At 62.2% G+C, this 20,560-nt stretch overlaps 1 protein-coding gene across 1 annotated transcript; it reads right to left on the bottom strand.

Moving 5' to 3' along the window:
- Positions 1-5,919: 5,919 nt before the first annotated feature.
- On the bottom strand, positions 5,920-17,383 carry LOC131275819 (ral guanine nucleotide dissociation stimulator-like). Its single transcript, XM_058287356.2, has 17 exons — positions 17,220-17,383; positions 16,712-16,822; positions 15,792-15,985; positions 15,121-15,177; positions 14,235-14,428; positions 13,119-13,987; positions 12,597-12,812; positions 12,252-12,355; positions 11,687-11,771; positions 10,423-10,509; positions 9,989-10,021; positions 9,531-9,652; positions 9,278-9,376; positions 8,764-8,959; positions 8,353-8,568; positions 6,923-7,037; positions 5,920-6,441 (listed from the first exon to the last, which is right to left on the bottom strand). The coding sequence occupies exons 1-17, from the start codon at positions 17,358-17,360 to the stop codon at positions 6,266-6,268; spliced, it is 3,015 nt and encodes a 1,004-aa protein (XP_058143339.1). The 5' UTR covers positions 17,361-17,383; the 3' UTR covers positions 5,920-6,265.
- Positions 17,384-20,560: the final 3,177 nt, after the last annotated feature.

The following is a 20,560-nucleotide window of genomic DNA, read 5'->3' as shown; positions in this document are numbered from 1 at the left end:
AGTAGCTACACCACGGAAATTGGCAGCCACCACGAAGCAGGCTTCTTTCTCTTGAAGGGCCGTTGTTCAAGTTTAGCGGCCATGGGTAGGATGCGAGAGTGGCCCTGTTCGTACCAGCCCCAAACCGGATGCCGCCTAGGTTTCCATCGACAGCAGATGATGGCGTGAATTCACGCACCAGAAGACCAAGCAGCAACCAAGTTAGACCCGCACGACGCTCACAGCAGCCTGCGTGAATCCCACGGACTTGATGCTGAGTGTCACGGACACCGAAGGGCTCCACTTACATAAAGTTAAGAAACAGGCAAAAGGCCCCTGCGGTAGGAAGCAGCTGCGGCTCAAGCAATTGAGCTCTTGTTTTCCATATGGAGGACGCGGGTTCAATCCCCACGACTTCCTGGTAAAAAAAGAAAAAAGGGGTCCTAGACCTGTGCGGAGAAGCACAAGCCCCCCCCCCCCCCCCCCCCCGCGGCAAAGCAATGCACCAAAGATATGATGAGGCACCGGGTAGAAAAAAAATAGTAAGCTATGGTGTTGGAAGCCATGACAGCGCTTAAGGCCGCGTGTAGGGGAGGGCGGGGGGGGGGCACCGGCGGGGTTTCGGAGGTGCTGGTGACGTCGCGTCCCTGCATCTTAGGGCTGGGACACGGGTATGTTCACTTCATGAGACTCCATCAGCCTGACATGCATAATGTGTGGATGTTTTTGTAAGTATGTTGGTCTTCAACAAAATGAATAGTAAAGAAGTATAAATAAAAGAAAGCACGAGACACCAAACTAAAAATTGATCTCCTAAATAACTCTGGGGTCAAAGAGAAAAACCAGGGAAGCAGATGTGGCTCAAACAACTTAGCTTCCGTCTACCATAGGGAAGGTCCAGGGCTCGATACCCAGGGCAAGCTGGCCCATGTGGGGTGCTGCCCCGCGCAGGAGTGCCAGCCAATGTGGAGAGCTGATGCAGCAAGGTGACGCAACAAAAAGAGACAGAGGAGAGACAATAAGAGGCTTAGCAAACCAGGGAGCTGAGGTGGTGCAAGAGAATGATCACCTCTCTCCCACTCCGGAAAGTCCCAGGATCAGTTCCCAGAGCCGCCTAATGAGAACACAAGCAGACACAGAAGAGCACACAGTGAATGGACACAGAGAGCAAACAGTGGAGGGACAGGGAGAAATAAATAAATGTTAAAAAAAAGAGAGAAAGAAAAACTGTAACTGAACTGAAAAGCACTATTCCCCCAGGAATTTGTCCTAGGTCATTACCCATGGACATGCAGAACCACTAATTCTGAGAATTTTTATTGCAGTGATTCAGAATAGTAAAATATTGATTATTATCCAAGCGTTTAACAAAGGAGATTGGGCACATGTATCATAACACAGCCATACAATGGAATATTATACAGTCATTAAAATTTTATGGTAGAGGAAAATGTTTTATGACATGAAAAGATTGTTCACAAGGTATTATTAGATGGTTATAATTGTTTTTAAAGCACACATTTTGTACAAGGAAAAATAACTAGATAACAATACACCAACATGCTAACAGTTATCGCTGGATAATGGAATTGCAGGTGAAAAAATTATTTGTTGTTCTTTTTTACATTTTGCAAACACTCTGCTGTGAACATGTCTTAAACTGTAACCCCAAGAGAGTTTATTTAAAACCACATAGCTCCTAGCTGATGCCTCACAGAGAATAAATTTTCAAAAGCTCTTTCTTGAATGAATGAATGAGAGCGAGTGAATGAGTTCTGGGGAAACACCTCAGCACACTTCCCTGTGGGAGAAGGAGAGCCTGGAACAATTCCCTTACCTGACTGGGATGGTGAGGATATGGGGAGACACAGGAGCTGTGCGATGAGCATGTGGGGAAAGAATGGGGGGGGAGGGCTTTCAGCTTCCACAGCTCTGGGAACAGCAGAGCCAAGAGGCTGTCGGGAGATGGAGAGAAAACGCACCTCTTCCTCCACCTTTTGAAGCTCCTGGTAGATTAAAACTACGATTTCTTAGCAGGAGAGATGTCATCTGTTACACTGAATAAGTAACAACTGAGACCATGCCAGCTTGGCGGGCTGGCAAGAGCCGGTTTGATCGGGGCTTCAGACGCTCAAGTCCACACCTGGGCCTTTGGGCCCGCATGCCTGAGTCAAATGGACGTTTTGCGGCTCTGTCTCCCACCCACCCCATTCTCCCCAGTGGGAGACCCCACTGCACAAGCCCCCGCCACCCAGAGGTCTTCTGGCCTTTCTGTGCATGCCCGAGCCCCGGCCACCCGCAGTTACTCTGCCCGAGCTGGGGTTGTTGGCAGGGAGGTGGGGGGATGGGGGGAGGGCAGGGGGCGCAGACCGGGCCTCGCACCACTGACCTGGGCCGCCCAACTTCTGCGCCCCTGAACTTCAGGGCAAAGGGAGCTCCTGGGCAGCGAAGGGCTGCGTTAGGCAGGCGCTTGGGAAAGGCGAGCTGCGGGAGGATTTGTCAGTCACTCCCCGAGCTGTGCAGAGCGGGAAGGAACTTTCTGAGGGAAGGAGCCCCCCTTCCCCCTCCACCCTCCCTCTTGCTCTCTTCTTTTTCCCTGGGACTCCCTCCCTCCATTGCTTCTCCTCTCTCCCTCTTCCCTCACCCTCTCTCCCCCCTTCCCTGACCCCTCTGTTCCCCCTTCTTTCCTCTCTTCCTCTCTTTCCTCCCCTGCTTTTCCTGCCATCCAGCAAAATGCCTGTCCTGAGCGGGTGGCAGGACCTGCAGGGGTCCAGGGCCTGCAGGCACATGCGCTCCCCTATCCTGAGGCGGGAGCTGAGTGAGCTCTGGAGCCCGCGCTCACACCTGTGGGTCCCTGGGTGGAGCTTGGTCTTGCCAGAGACTCTCCCCGCCCACTCCTACCCGAGCACCAGAACAGAAGTGGAACCGGGCAGCAAGGAGGGAACATTCAGCAGAATGGCGCTGCCCTGCCGACGGGAGCCGCGTCGGCCGGGGAGGCTGCCAGGCAGCGGCTGGTGCGAGGAGCCCCCACCCCGGGGCGGCTGGGGGAGGACGTCCCTGCCTGGAGCCCAGGAGCAGGCCAGCAGTCGGGAGCCGCTGGAGAGCCGCGGGCAGGAGAGGAGTGGCCAAGCCCGAGGCTGAGGGCAGTTTCCCAGATGAGAGCCCTGTCCTGTCCTCTCCCAGGGTGTGGGCGGTAGGTGTGCCAGCCATGCACCCACACCCCATGCACGGGAGGCGAGCTGGCCCGTGCTCTCTGAGCGCACGCTCCCACACTTTATGTCCAGCTCTTCCATATAAAACTGGGAAACTGACACCAAGAGACAGGGAGCGAATGGCCCGGGGCACAGCGCCGGGAAGTCCTGAGTGTAAGGAGAGGTTGTGGCTCCAAGCCAGGGCCCCACCCCCCACCCCCACAGGGTTTCCTACCCAGCAGAAACCTCCAGGGCTTGTCCTAGGGCCAGGAGCCAAGGGCAGCCTCGGACCACTTCCCCGGTGGAGCGCAGTCTGGGAAGATTCCTGGGCCGGGGCTTCTCCTAGAAGCAGGAGCTTCTGTTCCTCCCCTTCCTGCTCCAGGTCCCAAGGGACCTTCAGGCACTTCTCTATTTGAAAAGAGAAGGATGAACTCCCAGGCTACAGTCTCCTTGGATCACGGCTTTGGGCCAATCGGTGCTCTCTCCCACTCGACAGGAGGCGAGTGCATCAGGCTGCCCACAACCACACCAGCATTTCCAGTGAGGAGCCCAGAATGAATGAGTGGACAGTCAAATGACGGTGCCACAAGATCCCTTGACCCCAAGGCAACAGGACACTCTCCCCGGGCTCCAAGTCCCCCACTGAGACCTCAAGACTCTTTTGGCAAAATGGACTGAAGAAGGACAATTCCAGCTGAGCGCTGGTCTTTGCCAAAGCAGGCCCAAAGAGACGTTATTCAAAGGTCAGTCTTTGACCATCAGTGGTCACGGAGCAGGCCACTCAGGGTGCCCCTGCCCCATGTGTAAGGAGATGCAATCCAAGAGCAGCCCCTTTCCTAGCTGCAGCGTCTTCAACTTGGGCTCTTCCTGTCTCAGCCAGAGAGCGATGGTGACAACTGGCTCTGCCTGCTGGGCAGTGGCCTGGCTTGTGGATGCACAGAACCAGGGCATCCTTCCTTCAAGGAATGCCCCCTCCACCCAGGGCTGGGAGGACGGCATCACGCATCACGTCACAGTCAGGGCCAGACCCAGTTGCTCCCAGCGTTGAGATCCCAGCTCTGGGAGAGGGCCCTGCCAGGGCTTTTCTGGCTACTGCGCTGACAGCAGGGGGCAGGGTTTGTCCTGAGCTCTTCATTTGACCTTGGCACAAGCGTCTGCTGCTGGTGGCAGCTCCAGCCTTCAGTCCACGGAGTCAAGCCTCTCCACCTCAATCTCATTCCTGTCCAACGGCCTGAGCGCCTCTCCCTCCTCTTCATGACTGGTATCACAGCAACCCTCTGGCAATCAGCGACTCTTTCCCTCTTAGAGGTGAGCATCCAGCACCAGCAGCTCACAGTGCCCGCTGGAGCTAGAGACTCTCTTATTGGCAGAGAAAGTGCATTCGAGACCAATATTTCCTCATGAACGTGGCGATGAGAGTGTTGGACTTCCCTGATCACCCAGACGGAAGGAGCCTCCCGGCCCTCACCTGGGGCAGGCAGGAGGCTGCTGCAGGCTCCTGGGCTCTGTGTTGAGCCAGGGCTTCCACCTTTAGCTCCTGGTCACGGGGAAGCCAGGCTAGAGCCCACGGGGAGCTCAGGACAGGGCCTGCCACCCCCTGTACAGGGAGCCGCTCAGCGACCGAACGTGCCATGAGGGAAATCGGGGCAAGACTGTGCTTGTTGGTCCCAGCAGGCCGTGACTTGCACCCCCCCACACACCCCCGTGACATCAGCAAAGCCCGAGTTGTAGACTGATGGATGCAGCCCTCCCAGGGTCCGGCCAGCTGAAGCGCTCAGAGCCAAACTCCTCCCGAGGCCAGGCAGCAGCCACACGCAGGGGAGTGTGGACCTCAGAGCGCACGGCCCAACTTCCCCTCGAACTGCAGAAAAGGGCGCGCGGGGTCTCTGGCCGCCAGGAAGGAGCGCTCTTGTCTTGGCATCGAGAGCTCCCGCGTGCTCCCACAGGCCCCGGCCAGCAAGGAGAGCCCACGGGGAGCCCGCGCAGAGGCGGGGCCTGCGAGGATTTTCTGGGGGAAGGACACGCACAGGGAATGGCCCGGCAGTGGGAAGCACTCGCTCACAGGGAGCGCTGGTGTGGACACAAAGGAGGCCCAGCTGGGGCCCGGAGCGCTGCAGCTCCGACCCCTGTCCCCACCTGAGGAAAAGGAATTCTGGTGCCAGGGATGAGGATCGCAAAGCAGGAACTCCAAGGTCAAGCATGGACCGGGAGGCCTGAGGGGCACTGAGGAGGCCGGGTCTGCCTGCCCTTGCACTGGAGCCAAGAATCCTCCTCGTTTGCTCCTCTGTCCCTTTCCATTCCACATTCTCAGCTGTGTTCTCATTCTTGCCCTACCTACTGCTGCTGTCACCCTATCGTTTGCCCTTGAAAACGACAAGTTCCTATTTGGTGTGCAAGCAAAGCCTCAGGCAAGAAGCGGGAAAGGTTCCTTCTTCCTCCAAAGTGGTGGAAAGGCGGCGCTGCCTGCCCGGGCTCAGGAAACAGTCTTTGTGAATGGTCTAAAGCCCCACAGTCCTCCTGGGTGCTCTCGGCTCCCCCGGGTGGAACCCCGAAACGCACCGAAATGCTCTCTGCTGTGGATGCCCGTGTTGGCTTCAGGAACCCGGGGAGGGGCAGCTGGCTCTTGTCGCTTCTCCCTTCTAAAATCAACGGATGACTGCAGGATTTCTCCTTGGATTGAGCACTGCGGGAGCCTGTATCTCATTTCGATTAACACAGGAAATGCAAGAACCAAACTCAACTCCCAGGGTATGGTGGAAACAAGAATTTAATAACAAAACCTTAACATAGAACATCTCCTAAGGACAAAGGTAGGTATTGCCCCTCCCCTTTAGATCGATAGTCTTTGTTGCTGTTGATTCTCAATAAAGTTCTTTGACAATCTCTGACAGATCCTCCCTCCGACTAGCCATGTTTCGGGGGGCAGGACAGGCCCAGGGGTGTGAGTGGAGTCTGGGGGTGGCCCAGACTGGCTGCTGGGGAGGGAAGCGCCTGCCTGGCCCGGCCCACGGTGGTTGGGGTCAGCAGAACGACTTGGCCAGGTGGACCCGGAAGGGAAGGGGGCCCTGAGGTTGGGGGGGGGCAGCTGGGGCCAGTTACAGTTTCCCCTTTCGGAACCTGGGTCCCTTCTGCCGACTCCCCCGAAGGGCTGAGAGAGCTCTCTCCTTGACCTCGGCATCCAGGGGCGTGGTCTTCCTCAGGAGAAGAAACCGATACTTGGGCGAGGGCGCCATAGCGTAAAACACGTTGGCGTCGTCTGGGATCTGCAGCGCTGGGGGGGTGGGCAGAGGGGGGTCAGCCGTGCTCGGGGGCATGGACGAACCCCACCCTCTGTGTCCCCACGAGAGCTGGCCTCGGCCGGGCACCCAACTTCCCCAGTCCAACTCCTGGACCACAGAGGAGCCGCCTGACCGACACCCAGAATGACCAGGGAAGACTGCAGAGACACAGCTGAAAGCTGGGAAAAGTGACTCTGACTCCCACCTGCCAGCCTCAGAGTGGAGCTGCCACGAGGTTTTCTCCTCCCCCAAGCAGCCCTGCCGCCTTCCCTGCTCAGGATGGAGGTGCTGAAACTGGCCTTCTCCAGCCCAGCGCACGCCCCTGAGCCCAGCGCTCCCCGGGCCAGACTGCCGAGCCCGCCCAGGGCAGCCCCGCACCAGGCCTCCTGAGTGGGGCCTCGCACCTTCGGCCCGGGGCCGTGCTGCCCCCACCCACCCCTGCACCCCCGCCCTCTCCACTCGCCCCCGACTCACTGCCATCTCCTGAGATGACCTGCACCAGCTGATAGTCTGCGGGCTGCTCCCCAGCCAGCTCGTGCTCTTCCAGGGCCTTGCGGATCACGGCTGCAGCCCTGTCTTGGTCGGTCACCTGCGGTGGGTCAACGACAGGCCTCAGGGCATGGGTCCTGGAGCCGGCTCCCCACGGCGCAGCTGCCAGACACCCCAAGGAGGCCCCTCTGCTCGGGGCTGGGTCTACAGGGGCCTCTCTGTTTTCTCTTGCTCCCCCGGGGACACTCCACACACTGAGGGCTCTTTTCCCATCATTCCTCACCCTATCTCCTACAAGAACCTGCACCTCTGTCTTGAGGGTGTTTCCAAGGGAGGATCCAAATCCCCTGCCCTGCAGGCTGAACCCCGACCCCTGGCTCCTCGGCCTGCACAACTGCTAGGGGCTCCCAGAGCCCTGGGACAAAGGGTGGCCTCACAGCAGAGGATGGGGACTGGAGTGACCTCGGGGCCTCTCTCTGTCCCTCCTCCCTCCCCATCACAGGAGAGGGTTCGCCCTCGGGGAGGGACCCTGCCCTGCCCCTGCCCCTGCCCCTCCAGGAGGCCTCCATGGAGCACTGAACCCCAGGCAAAACACACACATCCAGTCCAAGCTCAGATGTTTGTCCGAGAGGAGGCTGGAAGACACCCTACGGCCCCACAGGACACCCTGGGCTCCAGGAGGCAGCTGTGCTCAGCAAGGTCTAGAGCGCAGCTGCCTTGAGCACGAGGGCCCGGATGCACGCAGGGCTCAGGCCAAGGGCCACTCAGAGACAGCTTAGAACGAGCACGCCAGCTCCTGGCCACAAGAGAAGCGCAGCCCGTTCGGCTGGAAACCACCGCAGTGCTGCAGCCTCTGGGCCGAGGAGCAGGGGTGGCTCCATGTGCATGTGCATCTGGGATCTGGGCCCTGATCACACCTTCACGGCCACCGCCCTGGGGCAGACCCCGTCCTCCCTTCTGGGTCACAGCAGCACCCCTCATTGGCCTGTGTCTCCACCCACCACCTCACAGTGCACTCTGGGGCCAAAGCTCTCCTGCTGTCCCTGCTCTGCTCTGACCCTTCAGGGGCTCCTGAGAAAGTCACGCTCTGTCCGGCAGCTCCAGGGCCTGATGGGACCTGGATCCCAACGCCTCTCTGACCCCAGCCCTTCCCCCGACCCCTGCTCCTTCAGCCCTGGCCTCGCGGCTGCTCCTCGGCCCACCAAGCACACGCCTCCCCGGGCCTGCCTGTGCTCACAGTCCTGAGCCCTGACTGCCCTCACACACATGCTCTTCCTGCCCCTGGACGTGGACGTCTTTCCTTCCGCAGCCACTGGCAAGTCTGCTCCAGGGCGGCAGGCAGGGACCACGGCACCGCTCAGGTGCCTGCAGCCTGAGCCACCGTGGCCCGGGAGGCGGCTGCTCGCCCGGCTCACCAGGATCCTCTGGACCTTGTGGCCGCTGTCCTCGGCCAGGGCGACATGGACGAAGCAGCGGTCACCCAGGCGCCGTTTGTAGCGCATCTGTGAGTCACGGCACTTTCGGCTGGTCCGGGTGGCCCTGGCTTGGATGGAGGAGGTAGAGGACGTTCCACCCGATGCTGACGGGATGGTGGAGCCATTCGGAGAAGATGCGCAGGTCGGCGGCCCCGGCTGTGGGGGACGGGAGGTCAGCAGAAGGCAGGGAGCCTCGGGGCAGCCCAGGCTGCTCCAGAAGCTCCGGGAGGCTCTAGAAGGTCTGGACGAGTCAATGAGGCTCTACCACTGGTGGACACGGGGAGGGCCCAGCAGGCACAGGAGGGGCGGCGGGAGGGCGAGGGCCCCCAGGGAGCAGGGCTGGGCAGTCACCTTCGCTTCCTGGCTGTCCTGGGCCTCCAGGACGTGGTCCAGGTGCATTTCCACCACAGAGCCGAAGGAGCCGGCCACGTGCGGGTGAGGAGAATCCGCGGCACCCCCGCCGCTGAGGTCAGGGCCGCCCTGGAGCTGGACGCTGGAGCGGGCGGCGCTGCTGCTGCCACTGGACTCAGCGTCGGGGCCCTGGCGGCTGGATGGAGGCTCGGCTTACCTTGGGGGCCTCCCTTGGCATGCCTGCCCACCTCTGCCCTGCTAAATCTGCACACGGCTAAGACCTAGGTCCATCAAGAGGAGCCCGTGGCCCCCGACTGCCCCAGAGCTCACGCCGCGCCACCCCGTTACCCAGAGGGGGAAACAGGCCCAGGGAGGGGCCGACTCTCCCAGCCCCAGGGCTGGTCGGGAGTGGAGCTGGGATCCTGGCGCTCAGTGGCAGGCAGGCCCCCCCAGCCCACGCTCAGCCTGGAGCTCCCCTGAGCCCACCCTCGCCTGCCCTGCAGGGGGAACTCACTCTCCGCTGCAAGGCTCGCTGTCTTCCGGGGGCTGTTGGGCCTGGAGGCTCTCACTGGCCGCCTCGAGGGGCGGCTCCCACTCACGAGACAGGAGGAGGCTACAGGACAGGGGGTGGCCATCAGGCTCCCGGGGTCCGCACAGCAGGTGGCGTCCCCGTGTCCCGGCCTTCTCGGGCAGCAGGGCCTACGCGGGCCCAGGAGCCACCAGGGTGCTCCCGCCCGCACCGGGGCCTGGTGCCCCCCTGGCCTCACCTGTCCTTCTGACCGAGCTGCTCCACGGCCTCAAACCAGGCCCTGAAGTGCCCGTCGGGCACAAGGCAGTCGTAGCAGCAGCGTGCCTGCAGCTTCTGCAGCTCGGCCACCAGCTGGTGTTCCTGGGGTCAGACGGAGGAGGAGGCACTGCTGAGGCCCGGGTGGGCTGGCCCGGTGGACCAGGGCCCGGGGCCCCTGGGTTCCCCAGCCCTCCCCTGCCTTCCGGGCTCTCCCTGCCCTCAGGGCTGAGTTCACACAGCGCCTCCTCCAGGAAGTCGGCCTTCCACCAGGCGAACCCCCACCCTCCCGAAGGAGGGGTCGGCCCGGTGTTTTCTCCTCCAACTCCCAGCACTCTTCCAGGAAGCTGCCTGCAACCTGGGGGTGCCCTGCCAGGAGGCTCTCTCTTGTCCAGCCCCCACCCCAGCCCCACCCCCGCACTGCTGGCCCCGCCTGCTCACCTTCCTCCTCTTCTTCAAATTCACCGTGGTCCCCTGGAAGGCAGAGAGGTCACATCCGTCACCAGGGGGCCCCCAGCCATTGCCGTGCCCATCGCCCCTGAGCCCCTGTCGTGCAGCACAACTGCGGGTTCCACGGGCACAGGGCAGCCCAGACCAGGCAAGGACCCAGGCAGGCTTGTGGGCGCAGGAGTGGGGCCCACAGGGGAGCCCCAGGGCCCGCCCGGCCCAGCCTCTGACCACAGTGGAGAGATGCCCCCGGACCAGCCTACGCTCACTCTGCTGCCACAAGTCCACGGCACCCAGCTCCAGGGCGCCCGGGAGGCTCTCGGGAGATGCAGTGTGCCCACTGCTCAGTGCTCGGGGCTCGGGCCGGCCTCTCCTCCCAAGCCTCAGGGACCCTTTCCCATGTGGCCTCGGCCCCCCAGCTCACTCACATCCAGAAACTCCTGCTTGACAGAGTCCACCAGCGAAAACCGAGTGAGGAATGTCCCCAGCCATGGGACAGTGCCCTGGATGGCACCCTGTGGCGTGGAGTGGGTGGGGATGAGCGCAGGTGCTTGGGGGCCCCCGACACCCTGCCCTACAACCCCACAGGCTCAGACTTCTAGGACCACCCAGCATCACCCCGGCACACGCTCGGGCACCCAGCTGTCACCCTGAAGTTCCCCGCCCGGCCTCCAAGGACCCCAAACTCCCCTGCAGTCACCTCCCAGCACCGGCGTTTCTTCCATCCCAAGCCCACACCCCGCCCCACCCAGTCCACCAGCCTCGGCTCTTCCAGGCTCTTGCTCTGACTTGCTGCCACTAGGCCCCGAGGATTCCCTCGGCTCCCGGCCCTCAAGCTTCCAAGGGAACAGACATGGAAGGGAGGCTGCCCGGGCTCAGAGCCCAGGAGGGATGGCTGGGAGGAGGGCCCCACCTTGACTTGGAGGCCACCCACCCTGGCCCCTTGGCAGGAGCCACCCCCAACCCCTCCTGCTGCTGCTGCTGCTGCTGCTTCTGGGCTCTGTTGGGGTTCGCATCCAGGGTTGCAAACTCGGGGTTCCTGTCCTGTCAGGATTGAGCGGCTCAGGGTCAGTGTCCCCGGGGCCATGGACCCCTGGACCAAGTGGGCAGGTGGAAATCTGCTGCCACCACGTGCTGGAGGTGCCTGGGGGCCTAGTGCAAGCAGCCTGGCCTCCCTGAGCCTGTGTGGACATCTAGGATGTGACCACAAAGACCTGACCCCTTCTCAGGAGTCCAGAGGCCTTGGGGGTGCACGCCAGCGACAAAGACGCTCTGGCCGTCCCGCTCTCCAGCTCGGAGTACCGGGAAAGCTCAGCCACGTTCCTTTTCTCCTGTCAACCCCGCCACCTGACCGTGAGGGCGGCGCCGCTGGATGCTCGTGCTTCCCTTCCGCCGGAGGCCCAAGGAAGGATGCGTTCGGGGCGCCGAGGATGGGTGTCTCCCTCCACGTGAATGGAGACTTCTCTTCCTGCCGGTTCATCATCTCTTCCTGGAACATCCCAGCCCCCCCGACCGCATCCGAGCACTAACCCCAGCCTATGGCCCGGCAGCTGCCCCCCACCTGCCCACGAACCAGGCAGAGCCCTCTTCATCTTCCTCCAGAAGAGGCCAGACAGGATGTTTGCAAAGAAACACCCAGGGAAACACTCACAAGCCCCCCTCCTGAGCCCTGGCCCCCCGCCTGCTCTTCACCTGGGAGATCAGCTCGCTGCGCTGGGAGGCGTTGATCTCAGTGAAGACAATCCCAGACAGTGTCTGAAAGAGGCGGAAGCTGTCCCTGGGGAAGGGCAAGAAGGAAGGAGAAAGGTGGGAGTGGGTGGGAGCGTCCAGGGGACAGCCCACTTGGTCGTAGCCGGGTCCTGGGACCCGGACTGCCTGGGTGGGTGGTGCTGAAACTGGGCAGCTCCGAGCATGCAGGAGAGCGTGCGCTTGGGAGGTGAGCTCTCAGGCGGGCACCGCGGGGACCCCCACTCCTAGTTGACGAGTGGCTGGTGTTGACAGGGGAGCTGTCCCCTCGACAGAGTGGGCTGCTGACCAGCGCACCCTGGACGTGCTCTCATCTGGCTCGACTCCGAGCCTGACCGCGGCCGGCACCAGTTGTGACGCCCAACAGCTGGCCTCAACCTGGCGAGACCTGGCGCCCCAGCCCACCCCCCCTGCCCGGGTCCCGCTGACTCCAGGCTCCCTGCAGGGCAATGCCCAGCCTCCCGCGGGGCCCCTGGTCCCCCCGGCGTCCCCTGGAGAGAAGCCTGCCCACCTGGAAACTTCCCCCCATGTCTTCCTCTGACAGCCAATCATGTGCCTTTCGAGAGTGGAGAGGATGGCGTGGGCTGAGGAGAAGTTGCGGAGGGTTCGGCACTCCTGGGGAGGGAGAAAGAATGGGCCGTGAGGGGTGGTCTGAGCGTGCCCTGCTCCTGCGCCAGCCCTCTCGGCTGACCTCCCCCTCTGGATGAGAGCGGGACCCCCAAGCTCCACCTGAGGAAGAGCCTGGGGGGACGTGAGGAAGAAGGAGGGCTGTGCTCCAGGCAGGGCAGGGCCTGGAGGCCGAGAGCCCACCAGAGCGCAGGGGCTCCAGGAGTCCAGAGAGGGCCCCGGCACGCACCCTGGCCACCTCGATCCAGTGCTCCACCACCCTGGCCTCGTCTGCGGCCTTCATGCTGGGGTCCCCGAGGCAGGTGGCCATGACGCAGTTGGCCACGCGGTTGAACTGGCTGAGGACAGCGCGCACGGTGGGCGCCACGTGCTCCTTGCCCTTCTGGTGGCGCTTGGACCAGATGGAGCCCAGGCAGTGGTAGGGCACCACCTTCTTGAACAGCTCCTGGGGAGGAGGGCAAGTCAGCCGGCCACGCCCGCCCCCAGCTCAGATCCCACGGGCCCGCAGGACCCTGGCCGGGGTCATCGTCACAGCAGTGTGTGTGGCAGGGACGGCTAGTGTCCTAGGTCCCCTCTCCAGAGGCCCAAGTGCGGGCTTTGACTCAAGAAACTCGCCCAGGGAACAAGGCTGGCAGTGGACCAGGGTTTGGACCCAGATCCCAGGATTCGGGATCAGGGTGGGGAAGGCTGGGGCAGCAGGTCCTGGGAGGAAGGTCCCCCCAGCTCCCCCCTGCCGAGCCCAGCTGCTCACCGCATCCATGAGCGACAGCTGCTCTGCCACCAGCTCGGGAGGGAAAGCCAGGAGCTCAGGCTTCTGCTCACGCAGACTGTCCCCGCAGGGCCTGGGCCAGGGGCAGGAAGGCTGTGGGGGGGCAGCCTGCCCTGCTGCTGAGCTGAGCTCTGGCCGTGGCTCAGGTGCTGCCGCCAGACCTTCCTCCCCCTCGAGAGCCGCTGCTCCTGAAGGGGCCTGAACCGGCTGGAGCTGCAGAGTGGGCACTGGAGCGACCTGTGCAGGCGGCACTGGAGGTGGCGGTGGGACCGCCTTCCCCTCGCCAACTGCTGGTGCGGATGGGGCTGCCCCTGCAGATGGGGCCGGCTCTGCCTCCGTAGGGGACACTGGCGCTCCCTCCACAGGTGGCAGTGCAGGTGGCCCCGAGGCCTCTTCCAGCTCACAATCCGGCGCTTCTGCTGCTGGAGGAGCAGGCTCTCCCTCGAGAGCGGGCAGTGCCGATCCGTGGAGCGGCGGCGAGGCAGGTGGAGCTGGACTTGCCCCCGGCTCTGCAGCTCCTGCTCCTGATGCTGCTGCAGCTGCCCGCGGCTCCTCAGCAGGTGCTCCGGTTGAGCAGGTCGGATGGTCGCGCTCCAGGGAGGGCACGGGCCCCATCTCTGCGGGGGGCAGCTGTGGTGGTGCTGGAGCCACCTGCAGCTCAGGAGCTGGCGCCACGGCGTGGAAGGCGTCAGGCTCTATTTGCACGGCAGGCGCTGGCGCCACCTCGCCAGCTGGCAGTCCGGGTGGTGATGCAGCCGACTCTGGCTCTGCACCTGTGTCGGCCGCAGGGGGTGGAACTGGCACTGGCGGTCGCGCTGGAGGCATCGGTGGCTCTGGAGCTGACAAAGGAGCTGGACAAGAGGCAGTTTCCCCACCATGAATGGCTCCGAGTGTCATTCCAAAACAGAGAAGATCCCACTACCTCGAGGGGAAGATCCTGCCCAGGAAAGTGCTCCCGCCTGAAGGCTCCCAGGGGACATGTCTGGGGCTCTGCCTTGCTCGCAGCCCGAGGGCAGCCTCTGCCGGCTCCTGCCTCTGCGGTGCAATCCCGGCCCCCGGCCCACAAGCTCACGTGCCCCCACCCCGAGGCCCCCTCACCCTCCGGCTCTGCCTCCGTGGGCTCCGGGTGTCTCATCCGGGCAAGCAGAAGCGCGACACGGCACTGCGGGCCAGAGCCCGGCAGGTGCTCCTGGGCATGGGCCGCCAGCAGCCGGAGGCAGGGAGAGTCCGGAGGCTGCAGGAAGTCCTCCCAGTACTCGTCCATCCAGGTGCCCAGCAGGGCGCAGAGGGTGCTGAGGGCAGGGGGGGCAGCATGGTCAGACGCCGGCCTTGCCCTCCACGCTGCCCCCAGGCACCCTCCCACTGCACAGAACGTCCACGAGGACAGCAAGTGCTCTGACTGGCCTGGCCACAGCCCAGTGTTGACACACAGTAGGAGCTTCAGCACCAGGTGAGTACGGAGGGGGCAGGGCCTGTCCTCCCGCCCCAGGCCCTCGTGGCCCCCCCAGGAGCGTCTGCCCGAGGAGCTGCCTCATCTTCCGCCTGGTGTCGTGTGTGTCTCCCCTTCCCACGGACACTGCCCCCCTCCCACCCCGACAGGGACTCAGCAGTCCCCACCACCCCTGCAGGAGGCAGACAGGACTGAGGTCCCAGGCAGATTGGCAGCAGGCCACACACCACCCCCATCGGGGGTCTGTGTGAGGTGGTGTTTGGGGGCCTGGGGGCTGGGAGGGGATGGGGCATGGGTGGGTTTCTCTCGGGAATGAGCCCCCGGGCCTCCTGTGCAGACAGTGCCCCAGGACCCCACCTCAGCTTCCTTACTCCTTGGCAAGGGGATGGGGAAGCCCTCTGGACTCAGCCTTCCAGGGGACGGAGGACACTTGGCCCCAGACCCTGCCCAGTCCTACCCCGCCACCCACCACCCGACTCCCCCCGATGGGGTCTGGGCACGAGAGCCCCTCGCCCTCACCCAAGGTGCACCTACCTTTTCACGTCAAGGTGTCCATGAGGCTCACCCCTCCCACCGAGGTCACCTCCATACCTAGGGGAGACCGTGAGGCTGTCACAGCTGCTGGCTGAGTGTCCCCCCTGCTGAAGACGGCTCAGCCTATTGCCAGCGGCACTCCCTCCAAAGGCCCCCAGAAGGCAGGGTCTTTGGTCTGCCGTGTCCGCTGCATGAAGCCAGGTGCCGAAGGGAGTGCGTGCACCGAGTAGACACGTGCCGGCTACCAGGGGAAGGGGGAGCCCTCAGCGGCACCTCCTCAACCCGGGGTGGGCCTGGAGCCCCCTGGCAGCCCACCAGGATCCCTGCTCTGACCACAGTGAGGTCGGAGGCCCAAAAGGGCTCGCAGACCTCCCTGAGAAATGAGAAAACTGGGTCCAAAAGGGGCGAGGCCCAGAGTCTCTTCCCTGGGCAGAGGGAAGTCCTGCCCAGGGGCAGCCCTGCGCCTCCAGCCGCCCTGTCCGGGAGCCAGGCTCGGGGCGGCCCTTCCCACGGACCCTCCCAGTCTGTCCTACAATCAGCCCTGGGGGCTGGACCTCAGGGCGCCTCCTTCCCAAAGAGGAAACTGAGGCCAGCCGGTGCAGTGGTGTTTCTGAGACGCCCAGCGCCTGGGGGGCGCAGCAGCCCAGGGGGCGGGTGTGGCAGGCACTCACCGGTGGAACAGCCGGTCCAGGACCTGCTCGGTGGAGGCGAACACACGGTACGTCCCCAGGAAGGTGCGGACGTAGCCGAGGTCGCCCTCCTGCAAGGCGGGCACCAGGTGCTCTGCCAGGGCCTCCCAGCGGCCGGCCTTGACCGTGCGCACGGTGCGGCTCTCCTCCCTTGCAAGGGCCCCCTCGTTCTTCCTCTGGGGTGGGACAGAGGGGGCAGTGTGGTCAGACGCGGCGCCTGGACCCAGCCGGGTGGGGCCAGGGCCCACCTGCTGCCCCGAGCCCTGAGCGACGTCCTGCGAGGGGCCGTGTGGGCCCTAGTGGAGAAAGGTCCTCAGCCTCCACACAGAACCGCAGGGGAGCCAGCACCTGAGAGGCGCAGCCCCTGACCTGAAGGGCAGGTGCCTGGAGGGTCCCTGGGGGAGAAAGGCCCCTGCAGGGCCGAGGGTCTGAGCAGACTCTGGGCAACTGCAGACCCTCCTGGTCAGGAGACCACCTTCTTCTCTGCACCGTCCCGGGGCCAGAGGAACAAGGGGATGCTGTTGTCCACCCCGACCCCACCTCAGGACAAGGAAGGGAAACACCAGGGCCAGGGCCAGGGGCTGCAGGGACGCCTCCCCCAAAGACAGCCAGTGGTCCCCCGCCGCTGCCCCTCCATGAGGTCAGCTGGCCCTCGCTGGAGAAAGGGAGCTCTGCGTGTCCTCTGCCCAGCTGGCCCTTTTTTTGGAGCCTCTGCCGGGGCCGGGATGAACCGCCCCTCTCCACGTGTGCAGGGACCTTCCCCATCTGTGGAGTGGCCGTGTGCTGGGTGAATGGTGGGGTCCCATGTTCCTCGGGAAGCAGGATATGGGGCCACTCAGGTGGGAAAGCCCTGAAGAGCGCTCCCCGGATGCCTCGGCCCCCCACTCGTTGGCTGCTCTCACCTGGAACCAGCGCCGACCTTGGCCGGGGCCCGGATGAACCATCACCTTCCTCTGAGAGACGGTGTAGACCAGCCCCTCCTCCAGCTCCTCGCCGACCACCTGCGTGGAGCTCTGTGAACACAGTGCCCAGCGGCCGGGCCAAGGGGCATCAGCGAGGGGCCTGTCCTCCCCCGCAGGGGAAGCTGGCCTCCATCGGGCCGGGACCCAGGGCAGGCCTAGGTGGGCGCTGCCTTCCCCCGAGCCCGGTGGAGAGTACAGAGGAGCTCAAGGCTCAGGATAGACATGGTCCACATGGATGTCCCCAAGCTGCCTCTTCCCACCCCCGCCCGTGACCTGGCAGGGGACAGGGAAGGCCCTGCGGGTCCCCAACCCTGACAGCCACTCCTGCCCACAGTGGTCCCCCTGTCCACGCCCCCACAGCCTGGGAAGAGGATGGACGTGGGGCTGCCAAGGAGGAGCACAGCAGTGGCCTGTGCTCAACCGGCTCCCCTGGACCACCCCATGTCACCTCTGGGTGCCTCCTGGGTGCCGATGGACAGCGGCTCCGTGGCTGAGGCCGGAGCCAATGTCGGAAGCGATGGCAATGGGATTCATTCCCGCTTGGGTTGAGGCTGGAGCCTCGGGGTCGCACAACGCAGCAGGGGAACATGTTGCTCTCTCGAGCGTCTCCTGCCAAGTGAGCTGGGAAGGGGCTGCCTGTGGAATCTGGGTGCCTGGTAACCAGGGTTCCAAGTTCTGTCACCGAGGAAGTGAGGTCACCTCCTGAGGTCATTTCCCCTGGGCCCTTCAACTGTCAGAAGTCCGCCAAAGTCCCTCTGCATGGCTGTCTGTCCATCCCCTCTCCTGGATTGTCTTGTTCCCTGGACGCCGTTCTGCCAGCACGTCCCCCCCACAGCTCCCTGGGAAGGCTGCGGGCGCCTTGGGCCCCCGTTCGGGGGAGACCCAGCTGGGTTCAGAGCCTGCTGCTCCAACCTTTCCATTTTGGGGAGCCCAGGCTAGTCACTGGGGCCCACCCCCAGGCTCCTCACCACACAGCGGGATCTGTTCTAGCATCGGCTTCCCGGGACAGCGTCACGTCTGTGAGCCCCGGAGTCTGGTTTCACACGGAGTGAATGCACACACTCAGACACGGGAGAAGCAGGAAGGGGATGAACGGAACCCCGAGTCCAACTCCACACGGCTGGGGGAGGGCCGTGTGGTCTGAGGAGACCCACTTGCGCTCCTGGGTTGCTGTCTCCATCTGGCCCGTGACGAGGTGGAAAGGAGACCAAAGTCAGACATGGCGGCTGGGCCTCCAATCCTGCCAGAGGCTTCCCGTTTCCTTGGTTATTTCTAACTCTATCTTGTCCACTTAAGAATTACAGATAGAAGCAATCATTTCAAAAGAAAAAGCAAGCACAATTGAATAAAACCATACAACTCTCAATTAAATGGCCTGGCTACGTAAAATTGTTGTGTATCGTACAGTATGTTACACAGTCTATTTGGTTCATCATAACACAATCCTGTGGCACTGGCCCTTTTATGTCTGGCCGGCTTCACTTAAAAGAATCTCCTCCAGGGTCATTCACGTTGTCTTCTTCTTGACAATTCATGTCTTCTTACTGCTGCCTAACTTTTCCTCGGGTGAATTCACCAGCTTGTTTGTCCACTCGTCCATCGATGGACACCTGGCTTGTTTCCAACTTCTGGCAATCGTGAAGAACGCCACTGTGAAAATCGACGTGCAGATGTCTGTTCGTGTCCCTGCTCTCGGTTCTTCTGGCTATAGCCCCAGTGGTGGTACTGCAGGGACACATGGCGAGTCTGTTTTCAACTTCTTGAGGGACTGCCAAACAGTCCTCCACAGTGGCTGGACCGTCCTGCGTTGCCACCAGCCAAGCGGGAAGAAGTGTTCCTGTCTCTCCACAGCCTCTCCAGCACGTTGAGTTCTCTGTCTTTGGGAATAGTGGCCATTCTGATAGGTGGGAAGTGGTAAGTCCTTGTGGGTTTTGATTTGGGAGATAACAAGCACAATCGTGTTCATCTCCGATCTACTGCCAAGCCTAAGCGGCTGTGGCTTTCGGGGACTGTCGGCACACAGTTCCCACCACGTGGACTGCCACCTCCTGCTCTGGTCTGCTTCTGTAGCTTTTGTTCTGAAAAAAAGTATTTTTTAATTGTCCTGTTGATTTTCCTTGTGCTCACATTTTTAAACTATCCTTTAATGAAGTGCAAGGAGCATAAATCTTAAGAAAATGTAACTGTAGATGTAATTCATCAGCAGAGTCTGAGAAATTTCTGCAAATCATTTATAGAGGGAATAGTATGTAAATCCCAAGTCGACGGATTTACATACGTGATTTATCAGCAGTTTGATAAATGCTGCTGCCTCCCAGTGTTCTGGCTGGGAGAGGTTCATCACAGATTAGCAGTTACAGCAGCACCAGTGAAGAGGGGAGCGGGGAGTTTAGGGGAGGGCGGGTGAGGGGGGGTTCCCAGCCCTGGGCAAGTCCCCTCAAGGCACCCCCACTTTGGGCCCTTCCTTCAGCTCCTGTGGGTTTCCCAGCTCCCCTCATGACCAGGATAGCCAGACAGAGCAAAGAAAAATCCAAGGAGCCCAGTTAAATCTGAATTCAGATGAACAATGAATCATTCATAGTGTACGTGTGGCCCATGCAATATCTGGGACATACTTACACTCAAAATGTAATCATTTCTGGAACGCAAAGCTAGGCAGAGAGCTGGTATTTTGTCTGGCCTCCCCACTCATAATCCACCAAGAGATTAAATCCCTCCATCCCAGACTTCACTGGGAAGAAATACGAAGCAATCATCTCTTTCCAATGACCGTTCTCCAGGGAGGTCTTTTGAGTGTTCTTTCCCTATCTAAAGCAGAAACTGCGGGTTCCTTCCCGATTTCTAGTCTTTACTTCTACTTTAGTAACAGGGTCCCATTGTCCAGTGCCCCCAGCTAAAGCACTATGTGCCTAGTGCCCCCGTAGTGGGCTTTGGGGATGTGCCTCAATTCTAGTCAATGAGCTATAGGAGGAAGTAGAGGGCAGCCCTGGGAATACTCTCAAAGGAAGTCGTCCCTTCCTCCACCCTCATTCTTGGAAGATAGTTGTGATGACCGGAGCTCTGGCAGTCATACTGGACAGTGAAGACCAGGGTCACATCCTAAGGATGGTGGAGCCCAGGGCCCTGGCAGCTTGAGTCACTGCATCGTCCCTGGACTCCCACTTGCAGAAACCTTTGACAGGCAAGAAACCTCAGCTTCCATCTTGGCTTAGCTGCTGCGGTTTGCGGTTTCTGGGTGCAGCCAAACTTAACCCCTCCCCCCGGGGGCAGCCCCCGTTCTTTTCTGGTCCCGCTCAGGGCAGTCTGGCCTGAAAGTCCAACCTCACACTCAATGGAGCGCTTATTTCCTGCCTATTTCCAGGCTTGCTTAGGTTGGCGCTCAAGCACCTTGTGTGTGGAGGGGGGAGAGTAAGAGGAGCCTGGAGGTGACCGTCAGGGAAGGAAGCTCCCGGGGGGAAGGGGGCTTGCCAAGGGGGAGGAAGTCACTCCCAAGGGATCACGGAGGCCCCGCGGGGACGGCGGCGCTCGAGCAGCTGGGGCACGATTCCCACAGGCGGGCACCGTGGGGGCGTGGGGCAGAGCCCCTGGCCGAGCCCCGTCCCCGAGGCCCGCGTGCACGCGCCAGGAGCAGGGACGCAGCTGTCACCCGTGAGTTCCATCGGGCCTCGCACTGGTCTCCGCTGCCCCAAGCGCCTGGGAGGGCAGGGGCAGAGGGGAGGGCTGCCGGCACCCACCCTCGGCCCCCACCCACGCTCGCCCCGCGTCCGGCTGCCTGGGGCTCCCCTGCCC

This window comes from Dasypus novemcinctus, chromosome 24, assembly GCF_030445035.2.
Source record: "Dasypus novemcinctus isolate mDasNov1 chromosome 24, mDasNov1.1.hap2, whole genome shotgun sequence".
Classification (NCBI taxonomy): domain Eukaryota; kingdom Metazoa; phylum Chordata; class Mammalia; order Cingulata; family Dasypodidae; genus Dasypus; species Dasypus novemcinctus.
The sequence above is the reverse complement of the archived record's forward strand: the minus strand, read 5'-3'. Positions and strand labels throughout refer to the sequence as shown.